The 14,104-nt window shown below is 46.5% G+C and overlaps 1 protein-coding gene across 1 annotated transcript in view; it reads left to right on the forward strand.

The window, feature by feature from the left end:
• MPZL1 (myelin protein zero like 1) overlaps nucleotides 1–9,187 on the forward strand; it is a 63,284-nt gene extending 54,097 nt beyond the window's left edge. Inside the window, exon 6 of the mRNA XM_036076759.2 lies at nucleotides 6,756–9,187. Coding sequence (XP_035932652.1) covers nucleotides 6,756–6,857 — 102 coding nt within the window. The 3' untranslated portion in view covers nucleotides 6,858–9,187. The remainder of the gene's footprint in view (nucleotides 1–6,755) is intronic.
• The last annotated feature ends 4,917 nt before the right edge of the window (nucleotides 9,188–14,104 follow it).

Below are 14,104 nucleotides of genomic sequence, written 5' to 3' on the forward strand. Positions count from 1 at the left end.
GGTGGGGGGGGGTGCCCAGAGGGAGAGAATCTCCAGCCAGACTCCCCGCTGATCGCAGAGCCTAATGCGGGGCTCGAGCTCACAACCCCGAGATCATGACCTGAGCTAAAATCAAACGTGATGCTCAGTTGACTGAGCCACCCAGGAGCCCCTGGTGAGTGCATTTATTCACCGCCACTCACATGCCATCATCAGTTTGCATAGCGACGCCCCTCTGGCCGAGCACCGGAGTACTGGATGGACGTTGTCGTCGCCAGAATCCTTATGCTATACTCTCTCTTCAGTTTAACGGAGGCTGCAAAGGTTTTCACGGTTTAGGAAAACTTACTTGACCTCCTATGTTCATCTTATTAGGGAATTTATGAGATTCATTGCCCTTTGTAAATTGAATGCAACCAAACATAAGGATTCTCTTAAGAATCTAATCATTCCTTAAACCTAACCAAAGAGGTAAAGGATCTATACTCTAGGAACTACAAAACACTCATGAAAGAAATTGAAGAAGACACAAAAAGATGGAAAAACATTCCATGCTCATGGATCAGAAGAATAAACATTGTTAAAATGTCTATGCTACCCAGAGCAATCTATACCTTCAATGCCATCCCGATCAAAATTCCAATGACATTTTTCAAAGTGCTGGAAAAAACAATCCTAAAATTTGTATGGAATCAGAAAAGACCCCGAATCACCAAGGAAATGTTGAAAAAGAAAAACAAAGGTGGGGGCATCACGTTGCCCGATTTCAAGCTATATTACAAGGCTGTGATCATCAAGACAGCATGGTACTGGCACAAAAACAGACATACAGACCAATGGAACAGAATAGAGAACCCAGGTATGGACCCTCAACTCTATGGTCAAATAATCTTTGACAAAGCAGGAAAAAATATGCAATAGAAAAACAGTCTCTTCAATAAATGGTGCTGGGAAAATTGGACAGCCACATGCAGAAGAATGAAACTGGACCTTTCTCTCACACCACACACAAAGATAAACTCAAAGTGGATGAAAGACCTCAATGTGAGACAGGAATCCATCCAAATCCTAGAGGAGAACAGAGGCAGTAACCTCTTTGACATCACCCACAGCAGCTTCTTTCAAGAGACATCTCCAAAAGCTAGTGAAACAAAAGCAAAAATGAACTTTTGGGACTTCATCAAGATAAAAAGCTTCTGCACAGCAAAGGAAACAGTCAACAAAACAAAGAGGCAACCCACAGAATGGGAGAAGATATTTGCAAGTGACACTACAGATAAAGGGCTGGTATGCAAGATCTATAAAGAACTTCTCAAACTCAACACCCAAAAAACAAATAATCAAGTCAAAAAGTGGGCAGAAGATATGAAAGGACACTTCTCTGAAGAAGACATACAAATGGCTAACAGACACATGAAAAAATGTTCATCATCATTAGCCATCAGGGAAATCCAAATCAAAACCACACTGAGATACCACCTTACACCAGTTAGAATGGCAAAAATGGACAGGGAAAGAAACAATGTTGGAGAGGTTGTGGAGAAAGGGGACCCCTCTTACACTGTTGGTGGGAATGCAAGTTGGTACAGCCACTTTGGAAAACAGTGTGGCGGTTCCTCAAAAATTTAAAAATAGAGCTACCCTATGACCCAACAATTGCACTCCTGGGTATTTACCCCAAAGACACAGATGTAGTGAAAAGAAGGCCATATGCACCCCAATGTTCATAGCAACAATGTCCGCAATAGCCAAACTGTGGAAAGAGCCGAGATGCCCTTCAACAGATGAATGGATAAAGAAGATGTGGTCCATATATACAATGGAATATGACTCAGCCATCATAAAGGATGAATACCCAACTTTTACATCAACATGGATGGGACTGGTGGAGATTATGCTAAGTGAAATAAGTCAAGCAGAGAAAGTCAATTATCATATGGTTTCACTTATTTGTGGAACATACGGAATAGCATGGAGGACGTTAGGAGAAGGAAGGGAAAAATGGGGGGGGAATTGGAGGGAGAGATGAACCATGAGAGACTATGGACTCTGAGAAACAAACAGGGTTTTAGAGGGGAGGGGGGTGGGGGGATGGGTTAGCCTGGTGATGGGTATTAAGGAGGGCACGTACTGCAGGGAGCACTGGGTGTTATATGAAAACAATGGATCATGGATCACCACATCAAAAACCAATGATGTACTGTACGGTGACTAACAATAAAATTAAAAAAAAAAATCTAATCATTCCTCTGTATGTTTTGTTTTGATCACTTCCACACACATGTGGGTGCTTACTATACGGGTAGTGTGGCTGAACTCGGGAAATGCAGGGATGATGAGCACCCAGACCCTGCCCTCAAAAACCTTAGAGTCTTCTGGGTTGTTAAGATCATTTTTAGGCTTTTCTGTGATGGCCTGAAATTTTTTTTTTTTTAAGATTTTATTTATTTGACAGAGAGTGCACAAGCAGAGGGAGAGTGAGGGAGAAGTAGGCTCCCCGCTGAGCAGGGAGCCCGATGTGGGACTCGATCCCAGGACCCTGGGATCATGACCTGGGCCGAAGGCAGCCGCTTAACCAAGTGAGCCACCCAGGCGTCCCAAATTTTTTTTTAATATCCTAATGAACAGATTTTTTTTTTTTTAAATACCCTGACAGCCTTGAGGAAATCTTCATACTTAGATGAACTGCAGGGTAGTGTTTTAAGAATTAGTAATGTGTCACAGACTGGCACTGACTCTGGGATCCAGCCAGTGGTGTTAACTTGGGGAGAATTATTTCACCTCAGCATCTGTTTCTCATCTCTGAAATGATGGGTTGGGGCAAATCGATCTTCTCATTTTTCTGTTTTTAATTATAAGGGCCGGTGGTGCACTGTGCTTTATAAGGACGGCTAAAGGCGGTTGCTGGCCCTGCTAGCAATCAGATTGGTGAAGTGGGGGCGTGGATAGGAATACTTGCAAGCTATCCCTTGGTACTTTCTTCCAGGGCTTTTATCATGACATATTCCCTGATCAGCAAAACCTTCCATTTCCTACCCACAGGCACCATCCGAGAATCTAATAGCATTAGTACTTACTACTTGGAGGAATAAATAACTCCATGTTATTTTGTCAGAAGAAGAGAAATAACAGGAGCGCACTAAGGAGGAAATTTACAAAAGATGAGACATAACACCCAACCAGGACATGAAGTTTGCTGTATTATTTGTCTGTTTTTGGTCACTATTTTTGTTATAATTGGAAGGCTTGAGTAAAAGTAGCCTTAACAGTCAGAGGTTTATTAACTCACAAGCGGTCCCAACGCAAGGTACTTCTATGTTCTTTAGTTCAGTGGCCCCACAGTGTCATCGATGACATAGTTCTTTCCGCCTTCTTCTTTCATCCTCTGCATATTGTCTTTGTTCTTGGGCTCCTTCCTGCAGCCTCCAGATGGCCACCATGGTTTCCGGCAGCACCCGAGAAAAGGCAGCTGGGAGAAGAGCTGAAGCTCCTCCCATGCGGTTTTTATTATGGATTTCCTTTACCAGAAGCCCCCCAGCAGACTTCTCTGAGTCCCCACTGGGAGTGGGTCACATGCTGATGTCTCTTCCAGTCATCGGCAAGGGGACAGGGATGATGACGGGCTTCACCCCTGGGGGCAGGGAAGGGTGGGGTCATGTACCTGAGCAAAGGGATGGGGAACACCAAACCCGAATTAGGGTTCTTCAGTGAAGTGGAAGTAGAAGGTTGGGTTGGGAAGGGTGTTAGGTAGGCACTACTTAGAGTATTCTGGCATTAGGGATGAGAAGCAAAACTCGTTCTTTGTGAAGTTTAGTTTAAAATAATTTTTGTGGGTCTCTCCTGAATCCTTTTCTAGAAATGGTTAATGTTTTGAATGCAAAAGGCAGGGATTGGTGGGGGGCAGCGATGGAGTGGACTAGTTAGGTACCTATCAGCTGGGGCACAAGGATGCGGTAATGTTTGAAGTACGCACGCTCATTGCCTCATCTCGTTCTCACAGCGGCCCTACGAGGCACGTTCTTTTATCGTCCCTATGTTCCACATGAAGAGACTGAAGCTTTGTTGAGTCACTTGCTCAAAGTTACTAGTTAGTGGCAGAACTGGTGTTAGATCCAGATCTGTCTGGCTCAAAGGCAGGTGCTTATTGTCTCCTGCCTGTCCAGTTCTTTTCAAGTCCGTTCTGATACTCCATCTCATTTATCTCAGAGTCCTAATACGTAGCTGTGTTTCACACCTATTTTTGGCAGTGACATAAATACTGAAAAAGGTGTTTTATGAACAGTCACTGAGCATGTGGTAAAAGCAGATGTTCTCTCTTGGTGGTACCTGTGCTAGGGGATCGGGCGTGATTGAGATTAGAAAGGGCTGCAGAGACTATGGAAAGTGGACAGCAGGACAGAACACGCTGGCTTCTGCGTAATCACTGCATGTTTGGAGGTGGGCCTCCTTACTCTTCCATAACCCTTTTCTCATGATCCCTCTCCCCCCACCTTCACCAGTATGTTTTTATATTGGAATACACTTCATACACATGGACTTCAGGAGTGATTTTATCTCTAGACCTGGGTCAAGCGATTTGTTTCTTGAAACATTTTCAGTAGTTAAGGACAATTTATGCAGTAAATAGTTGGGGGGGAAATGTATCCAGATCAATTTTTCTCTCGATTGTTGTAATTCTTTGTGGTAAAGTACCCCCCCACCCCCACCCTGCAAAAAAAAGTGGAGGGTAGAGGGGGTGAGTGCCAAGACGTACAGTAAAAACATCTAGCTTAGCATAGGTGCTGTTCTTGGTACTGTTTTAATTCTCGAATACCCAAAAGTGACTATCTTCGTTCCCTGGATCCTCCATGTTCCACAGAGACCCAGGATACTTTCAGCTTCCAAATAACCTTCAGAACCCAGCTTCAAAGAGCTGTTCTAGATTGAGCTAGATCTATCAGCAGATGCCTGATCTTGACCCACATCCCAGAATTCCTTTGGATCCATTACATCATACACCCCTTCACCGGCACCTACTGGGTCTGCCCAGTTCTGCTCTAGGCACTTAACTAACAAAATCCCTGACCTCGCGACCCCATTCTAAGAGGGAAAGGGAATGAGGACATGGGATAGTGGTAAGCAGTTTGAAAACGAACAAACAAACCACACACACAAATCCATCAACAGGAGGGAATTTCTTTTATCTTTCAGTGTTTTCCCAGTTGCTTTTGACAAATTGTTGTGTCCTCTTGCCATGGAAGACAACACTGTCTCACATGAGAGACCTTACTGGTATTTTAACATTTACTGACTGATTCTCCACTTATTCTGTGTTCTTTTTCGTCTTTGTTTTCTATGTTCTCTTTCTTTTCCATTCACCTAGTGTATCAGTTAGCTATTGCTGTGTAACAAACCACCCCAAAACATAATGGCTTAAAACAGCCACCATATTTATTTGGCTCCCAATTCTGTAGGTTGGTTGGACAGATCTGGCCAGGAGAGTCCAGCCGATCTCTGCACCTGCAGTTGGCTGGACTGTCTACAGTGGTCTCAATCATAGTCTGTTAGTGGACAGGTGGTTGGCCTGAGAGGCAGCCCTGGGATATTGTTTTCTAACCACTTCAGGTGCATATCGTGTGGCCCTGACAGCCGGCATGTCCCTTCTGGAGAAGTTGGAGGACCTGCACTCCTCCGGATCCCCCACGACACATTAGGGGATGCAAGTTCTGGGGCCCCCAGGTAGGAATAAGGATGTTTAGTTGAAACTACAGGCTTCTGGCTACTGAGCTTACGATTCCAAAGTTGAAAGCTTAAGCACAATATTTGACTTCTCAAGGAGAGTTTCCTGGATTGGGAGAAAAGTTGACTTTGGGTTATATTGAACCTGTCTTTTGCAATCGGGGCTATTGTGTTATTGTTGTTTCTAACTTTAGAATCTCTGGATTGGAAGGGAGGGACAATAAGGGTTGTGAAGTGCGAGCACCCACCTGATACTTGAAACACCAGTGTCTGCTCAGGCCGCCTTCCCCAGGAGCCAGAGGGCTCACTGTGCCTCCCAGCAGCCCGCCTTCCCTGGCTGTCCTGGCTGGAGCCCTGGAGCCCCCTTACTCACTGCTGAGGCCAAAGGGCCTCCATACTAGTCCGTCCAGAGTTTTCTTCACATTGCTCCAGATCATAGCTTTTTGGTTTTTTATTTTAAAACAGGAAAAATAGTTACCTGGTCTTAGATATCAAAGAAGCAATACCCTTATTAGTTATGATAGGATCAGGCCAAAAGAATTACACTCTCAGTAGGTACATGAGAGAATATTTGAAATGTTTTTAAGCACCTGTTTGTACAAAGTGATCAGTTCACAATTGATCATATCTTTGGGTGATACCCAACATGCTGGTTTCTTAGGTGCTCACAATTTCGGTGGGTCTCAGGTGCCCATCTTAGTCCTTAAAACTCTGATCCCAGTTACAAGGGTTGAGGAATTCTGTGGCAGGTACGAAGATAAGGGTACTTCCTGAGGAGGAATATTATATTGTATAGAAATTCCCGGATACAGAAGTAGACGGAATAATGTAATATGCCTCCGTGCACCAGCTTTAACAATCACCGGAGCATCCCCAACCTTGTTTTAAAGTCAGCCCTGGACATACTGTTCCTAAGAGGTCTTCTTGAAGACATTCAGAAGAAGGAACTCATGACGCTGGAACCCTAATATTACATACACTTTAATGATTGCTTCTGCCCCTGCCCCTGAATGGACCACCGGTTTTCCCAAACCCCTAATTGTCCTTCTCTTTTCCAGGGCCCAGTCATATATGCGCAGTTAGACCACTCTGGTGGACATCACAGTGACAAGATTAACAAGTCAGAGTCTGTGGTGTATGCGGACATCCGGAAAAATTAAGAGAAGACCCAGAACATATCCTAAGCAAGAAACCAATGAAAGGGGACACTTATGCAGAAAATGTAGCCCATAACCACGTGTGGCCTTGGAGAGCTGGGCAAGGACAAGCACATGTTCATTCATGGAAGGAGAAAAAGATGTGTATAAAGGATATGTATAAATATTCTATTTAATCTGATACGGGGAACCAATGTTGCATGATAAAAAGATGGTATGATTCTATGTATGTATAAATTTTCTTGCTGTTTTGTACTTTCTTTCAGAGTCCTTTACAGTTGGGAAAAGTCAGAAACATTCCTGTCGCTGTCATTTAGATGTGGTTGGCCTTCCTGGAGATGGTAGCAGATCTTTAGTATTCCAGTAGACATGGCCCTTCTGTCTCAGGGCTTAACCAGTCTTTGCATTTATCGTGGTTGGAGAGTGGAGACACTATCCTGGCGTCATGCCCAGGGTGGCCTCTAACAGAAAACCTCCGTTAGCCGTGCCCCTTGAACACAGTTCGGGAAGTTTTTGTTGGTGTTTTGGTTTTTTGCTTTATATGTTGAGACCGACCTTAATGTTACATCCTTGATCATATCAGTTGGTGGATTTGTCATAGCAAGACCAGCAAAGGATAAATGCCAAGGTCACCTCTTTCTAGGTACTTTTAGATCAATATCATACACGTAATTGAAGTAGGAACCCCAGGTCTTGCTTGAGGAGTATGGTGCCATTTGGAGAGTCCTTCCTGCTTGAAATAAGGGTCCCCGTACAGCCGACGGAGAGGAGTTTCATTTCCTTTTAAGTAGGCACAAATTGGGATAATTACAAAGCCAGTCTCTGGCATCCCGGAGCTGTCTCTAGAGAACCGTCTTTCTAAAAGCTTCTGTCATGATTCCGGCGAGAGGTGGCATTGGTCACGGCTCTGTAATAGCTTCACGGGGCCTCAAAGGTTAAAGATAGTCTAGATTTTTTAAATCAGTAGGGTTATTAGCACTTCTGCTCTGGAAGTCTCTTCTCTGTTACTGTTTGGGCGTTTGGGGTGGGGTTTTTTGGTTTTTCTTTTTTTGTTTTTACTTTTTTTCCCCCCCTACTTTTTCCCATTATGTGGAATTGATAAATAAGGAGATGAGGGGAAATGGGGGTATCCTTTCCAAGAATTCATTGTCTTCACTGACTACTCTCCTTCCCCCGTCTCGAGCCGATGAGTTTTTATCTTTTACTGGGAATGAAAAACATGGGGAAGGTCAGCGAACACTTGTTTTTATTGTCATCCCCCTCCTTTTTTCTGGATGATTTTAACAGAATTTCTTTGCCACTTAAAATGATGGGCGAGCCCCCCAGTCGGGCAGGACCCCGGCTAGCCGGGCGCAGAGCACATTCGGCCCGGGCTAGTTTTCCTGCCGCGGGGTCCCGGCGCGCCCGGAGCGGCTCGCTCTGCCTGCCCGCCTGCTGTCACCTCCGGGCGATGACCCCGAAGCCGACTTTGCAGAGGCTCCCGAAGGGCGCCGGGCGCAAAGGGGTGCGAGCTGGTACGGGGGCACCCAGGGCTTGCCCGACACGTTTCTGCGAAGTGGGCGACTTCGCCGTGCCTCCGGGAACTTCCCTGCATCCATTCTGAGAACCACAGGAGCCTCTGAAGCCCTGTGTGTGCGTGTGTGTTTGGGGGGGTGGGGTGCTGGGATCGTCACCCTTCTTCCAGCTGATGATGATGATGTTCTTGGTGAGCCTTTGCCACCCGAGGAGCGGACAGCTGACCAAGACCGCCGTGAGGTAGAAAGGACATAAATTGTTGAGAGACCAATTCGTCTGTGTAATGTTTCCTTGAGTCCTTTTTTACAGAGAAAAGGTGCATTGTCCTTTTTCTCCACAGGTCCTGCAAATAAAATAGACGTTCCTAATACCTCCTGAAAGCGACAGTCCCGGTTCCTCCTTTCCTTGTGGGGACAGGGACTTGGGATGCAAGGGGCACCCAGTGCAGCGACACCTGGTGCTGACAGCTGCCTCCTCCGCCCCGGGGCTTTCTCCTAACCACCTCTGGATTTTTTGGCCCTTTCTCTTGCGACCCAGTGTCCCCGTGCCTGGCCATAGATGACAACAGTCGGGTAGCAGGGCTGCCCTTCCCATGTCTAATTAGTGGCAGAAGGAGACCTTTTAACGTTCCGTGTGATCAGGGGCCACCTAGAAGCGATTACTTAAGAGGTGAAAATCCCAAACCACCTATAGGTTTTCAGTGGAAATGTATCCAGCTAGGGAAAAACCCATCGAGTTCGTTATTTTTTGTTTTTTTTCCTTCTTCAAGATTGTTGTACTTTTGTGGATATTTTAATACATCTTTTTCAATTACTGAATTGTGTCATGTGCTCATTTTTAACCAAGTAGAAAAAGAGATGAAAGCCTTTTCATTCATGCCCCTCGGGTCCCACTGGCCTCCTCATTCTTCAGGAACACCACGCATTGCCAGCTTCAGGCCCTTTGCACCTGCTGTCCCCTCTGCCTGGAGCTTGCGTTCGGCACCTATTTGGGTGGTTTGCTCCCTCCCTTCCTGTAAGTCTCCACTCACCTCAGAGAGACCTTCTGCCATATATAAAAGAGCAGCCTCACCCCCTCCGCTGGCTCCCCAGCCCCCTCAGGCTCACTCTGTGTTTCTCCTTCTGTCCAGCCGTACATGTGCTTGTCTGTTGGAGCACAAGCCCCAGAGCTTTGCTGTTCTGTTCGCTGCTCCATCTTCAGCGCATGGACTAGTGCCTGGCACTCGGCAGGGGCTCAACAAGTGTTGACCGATTGGGTGATGGATGTTATTCATTCAACACATTTATATCGAGAACTGTCCTGCCCCAGGCGGTGTGCCAAGCATGAGAAAGTAAAATGAACAGGACAGAGCTCCTCAAGGACCTTGCCACAGAGTAGGGGTAACAGGGGACGTAACAGTAATAACTAATAGCTACTAAGTACTTGCCGTGTGGCAGGCACTCTGCACAGCATGATGACGGTGCGCTAGTCCTAATCTTAACCCCACTTTTAGTTAGTTAGTTAGTTTTAAGATTTTCTTTATTTGACAGAAAGAGACACAGCGAGAGAGGGAACACAAGCAGGGGGAGTGGGAGAGGAAAAGGTAGGGCCGGCGGGATCGCCTGTGGGAGCGGATCTCCCGTGAGCCACGTCCATCACATGTGATGTGGCAAAAAGAGGAGAGACGCCTCCCTCAGGGCGCGGAGGCAGAGTACTGGGGAGTTGCCTCCGGCTTGGGCTTTGGTTTCCAAGCTGCATGGGGAACATGCCAACCAAATACGCACTCGTTATTTCCGAGGGCAGCCACTGCCCCAGGCGGGCTGGTTCTGCAGTATTTCAGAGGAAACCTCAGACACTCTCTTCCCCGCTTAAAGCTGAACGCTCCCCCCGATCCTTCCGGATGATTCCAGTGCTAACCAGGTTGGGTTTAGGGCCCGATGACTTAACCCTCCCAACTGCCTGTGACGGTTGAGGGAGCATTCTCTTAGAGGAGGCAAGTGGCTTTTGTAGTTGGTGGAGGTGGTGCAAGGAACCGACCTCTGATTTTATGGCAGGTTCCCACATGTACGCATTGTTCCTGTATATTCGAGATCTCTTATTATGGAGAATTTCAAACAGGCACGAAAGAGAATAGTAAAACCCACTTCCACATATCCGTTCTCAATGATTGCTTCATCCACTCCTTTGTTCTTTTTCCTCTTTTCTGAATTATTTGAAGACAAATCCCAAAACATGTCAGTTCACCTGACATTCTTTGGGCATCTTTAAAAATATGTAAATTTTCTTCCATAACCATAATGTCACATGTAACAAACTTTTTTTTTTAAGGTTTATTTATTTATGAGAGAGTGTGCGCACGCAGGGGGAGGGCTAGAGGAAGAGCTCTGAGCCAGACATGGGCTTGATCCCATGACCCAGAGATCAAGACCCGAGCGGAAACCAAGAGGCCGATGCTCAACTGACAAAGCCACCCAGGCGCCCCTAACAGAAACGTTTAAAGAAAAACCACACATTTAAAAAAAAAAAAGAAATCTTGCCATTTGCAATGACATGGATGGCACTAGAGTGTTATGCTAAGTGAAATAAGTCAATCAGAGAAAGACAATTATATGATCTCACTCATATGTGGAATTTAAGAAACAGAACAGCAGATCATAGGGGAAGAGAGGAAAAAATAAATCGAGATGAAACCAGAGAGGGGAGACAAACCATAAGAGACACTTAATCATAGGAAACAAACTGAGGGTTGCTGGAGGGGAGAGGGGTGGAGGGATGGGGTAACTGGGTGATGGACATTAAGGGGGGCATGTGATGTAATGAGCACTGGTGTTATATAGGACTGATGAATCACAGACCTGTACCCCTGAAACTAATACATCATGTTAATTGAATTAAAAAAAAAAAAAACACATTTAAACAAATTCCTTGACTACAGGGCGCATGGGTGGCTCAGTCGGTTGAGCATCTGCCTTCGGCTCGGGTCATGATCTCAGCGTCCTGGGATGGAGCCCCGCGTGGGGCTCCCTGCTCCTCGGGGAGTCTGCTTGTCCCTCTCCCTCTGCTCGTGCTCTCTCTCTCGCTCTCTCTCAAATAAAATCTTTAAAAAAATAATGATTCCTTGATTTCATCTAAAACCTAGTTCATACTCAAACTTCCCCTTATCTCAAAAATGGCATTTTACAAATGGTTTCTTGAAATCAGGATCCAGACATGGCCCCAGTAACGATGTCGTGCCTGTTCCGGAAACAAAGACGGGACCGTAGTACCCTGCAGTTCGCTGTCTTCCCTCAGCATTGTGTCTGAGAAGCTTCCGTGCGAGCGCAGGAAAACTAGGCCATTGGCCATTAACTACACCCAGGGGGCCTTCTCTTGGGTAGATGCACCATATTTTAAACCATTTCTGACTTCCTGGATATTTGCTTCTAGTTGTCTTGTTTTTGTCCATCCCAAGCAGTCCTGTAATTGTCACTCGTTCTCATGAACTAGTAAAGAAGAAAGGCAAATGTAAATTATTTGCAGTTCCGGAGCAGCAGAACAGGATGAGACGAGTCCTCCTGGCCCCTGGAAAGGGGATATGGGAGTGACGGTGGTGGCCCTCCAGCTCACTCCCCGTCACATCCTTCCTAACGCCACCGGGGCTGGCCCAAGGGCCACTGACGGGGCTGTAAGGACAAGAGTTGGGGGCAGGAGGCAGGCGGGAGCTCTAGCACCTACAGGGGACCTGGCTGTGTTTACAAGGAAGGAAACGCAAACCTTTCTAGCCCCCAGAGTCCTGGACCAGCTGCCGCTTCCAGCTTCCCTTTCCTCCTGCAAACAGGATGTTCAACTTTGTCCCCTCTCGGCTCAGGTTCGGGTTTGATTGTCCACCCGTTCCTTCGCTGGGAGCCTCGTGGCCCCTGCCTGCAGTGCTCCCAAACATAAGCAAGGGCTGGGTTCTTTTCTTTTCTTTTCTTTTAATCTCCACAATTGGGAAGAGGAAGTCTGGCAGGTTTAATATTCCCACATTGGCTTTGGAGCCCTGCCCTCCAGTGCTGCGTGGCTGACACATTTGGGGCTCACTTTGCCCTCCTGCGCCCAAGTCACTGCTCTGCCGAGGGAATGGCGGACAGGGGCGAGCTAAGGCCGGCTTGCTGAGGGCCTGAGGTTTGCCCTCCCCTGCCACGGACTCCAAGGACACTGAGCTTTGACTCTAGATCCATTCTCGGTTCTTTCTCTGGCTCTGAATGGGGTTCTTTTTTTAACGACAGAGTGTCTTTCAACTCGATAAAAGAAACATAAATGTTTAATTTATTTTGTAGGGCATCTCTTAAAATGTACAAGAGACCCAGAGGAATGTGGAGCGTGGCGCAGAGAAGCCCCGCCCTGGCTCTCGCGGGCCCCGAGCCCCAGAGGGTGTGTTTCTAACGTGTCTGGACGTTTCCAGCTGAGTAAAAGCCCCGGCCTTTTCTGCGCCTAAGCCGTTCCTGAAGCTGGTTGCTTTGCCAGAGGGAGACGTGTTTCTGAAAAGCTTGCCCTGGGGATTTTGGTCCCAAAGAAGGTAAAATATCTGCGGGCCACGTGGGTGCTGGTGGCCAGCACAGGCCACGCCGAGCTCCGGGGTTCAAGCCCGTGAAACGGCACTGCGCCCCGGGAAAGGAGCGCACGCAGAGGTGAGGCGTGAATCCCTCTGACACATGCACGCGCCTCAGGACAGGCCGGCGCGGGGAGAGCAGGCCGAGCTAAATGACTTAATGTTGGCTAAGTGAGGTTGAGCAAGAGCGAAGAAAGCCCACGGGAGGGAAGCAAGCAGGAGAGCTCACACCTGGCTGGAAATAACTGGCCTCCTTCCCATGAGAGAAAGTGCAAGACTTGGCTTCCTATTGAGCATTTTGTCTATTGCAATTCATTCCGGGCTTTTAGACGAGGACTGTTCCAGGGTTCCCCCGCGTGCCTCCTCCTGCAGGTCAGCAGGCATGCATTCGACTCGTTGCAAAATGCAATCCCTTCCCCTGGAGGCCAAGGGCAGATAGGGAGGAGGATAGAAGTATAAAGCAGCCTAGCGGATGTATTACCCGGGCATTAGATGAACATCAGAGCTGTTGTCAAGCACTCGTCTGGCATCCTGGAATCCCATTAGATGGAGAAATACCTCTTGATAAGAGGTTTAGCCTACCCAGCATGATACATTTTCTCTTAAATATTAATAACTCCCCTCTGATCCAAGCTGGTATTATTCCTTGCTATACAGATGTTCCCGATCAATTTTCGGTGGTTCTGCCTTGGCATTTTAAGGTTAATGAAGTTACTACACTGTCCTATATGGTAGCCAGTGGCCACATGTGGCCATTAACATTGAAATTATTTAAAATTAAATAGACAAAGAGGTAAAGGATCTATACTCTAGGAACCACAAAACACTCATGAAAGAAATTGAAGAAGACACAAAAAGATGGAAAAATATTCCATGCTCATGGATCGGAAGAATAAACATTGTTAAAATGTCTATGCTACCCAGAGCAATCTATACCTTCAGTGCCATCCTGATCAAAATTCCAATGACATTTTTCAAAGTGCTGGAACAGACAATCCTAAAATTTGTACGGAATCAGAAAAGACCCCGAATCGCCAAGGAAATGTTGAAAAAGAAAAACAAAGGTGGGGGCATCACGTTGCCCGATTTCAAGCTATATTACAAAGCTGTCATCATCAAGACAGCATGGTACTGGCACAAAAACAGACACATAGATCAATGGAACAGAATAGAGAACCCAGATATG

Source organism: Halichoerus grypus, chromosome 7 (genome assembly GCF_964656455.1).
Source record: "Halichoerus grypus chromosome 7, mHalGry1.hap1.1, whole genome shotgun sequence".
NCBI lineage: Eukaryota > Metazoa > Chordata > Mammalia > Carnivora > Phocidae > Halichoerus > Halichoerus grypus.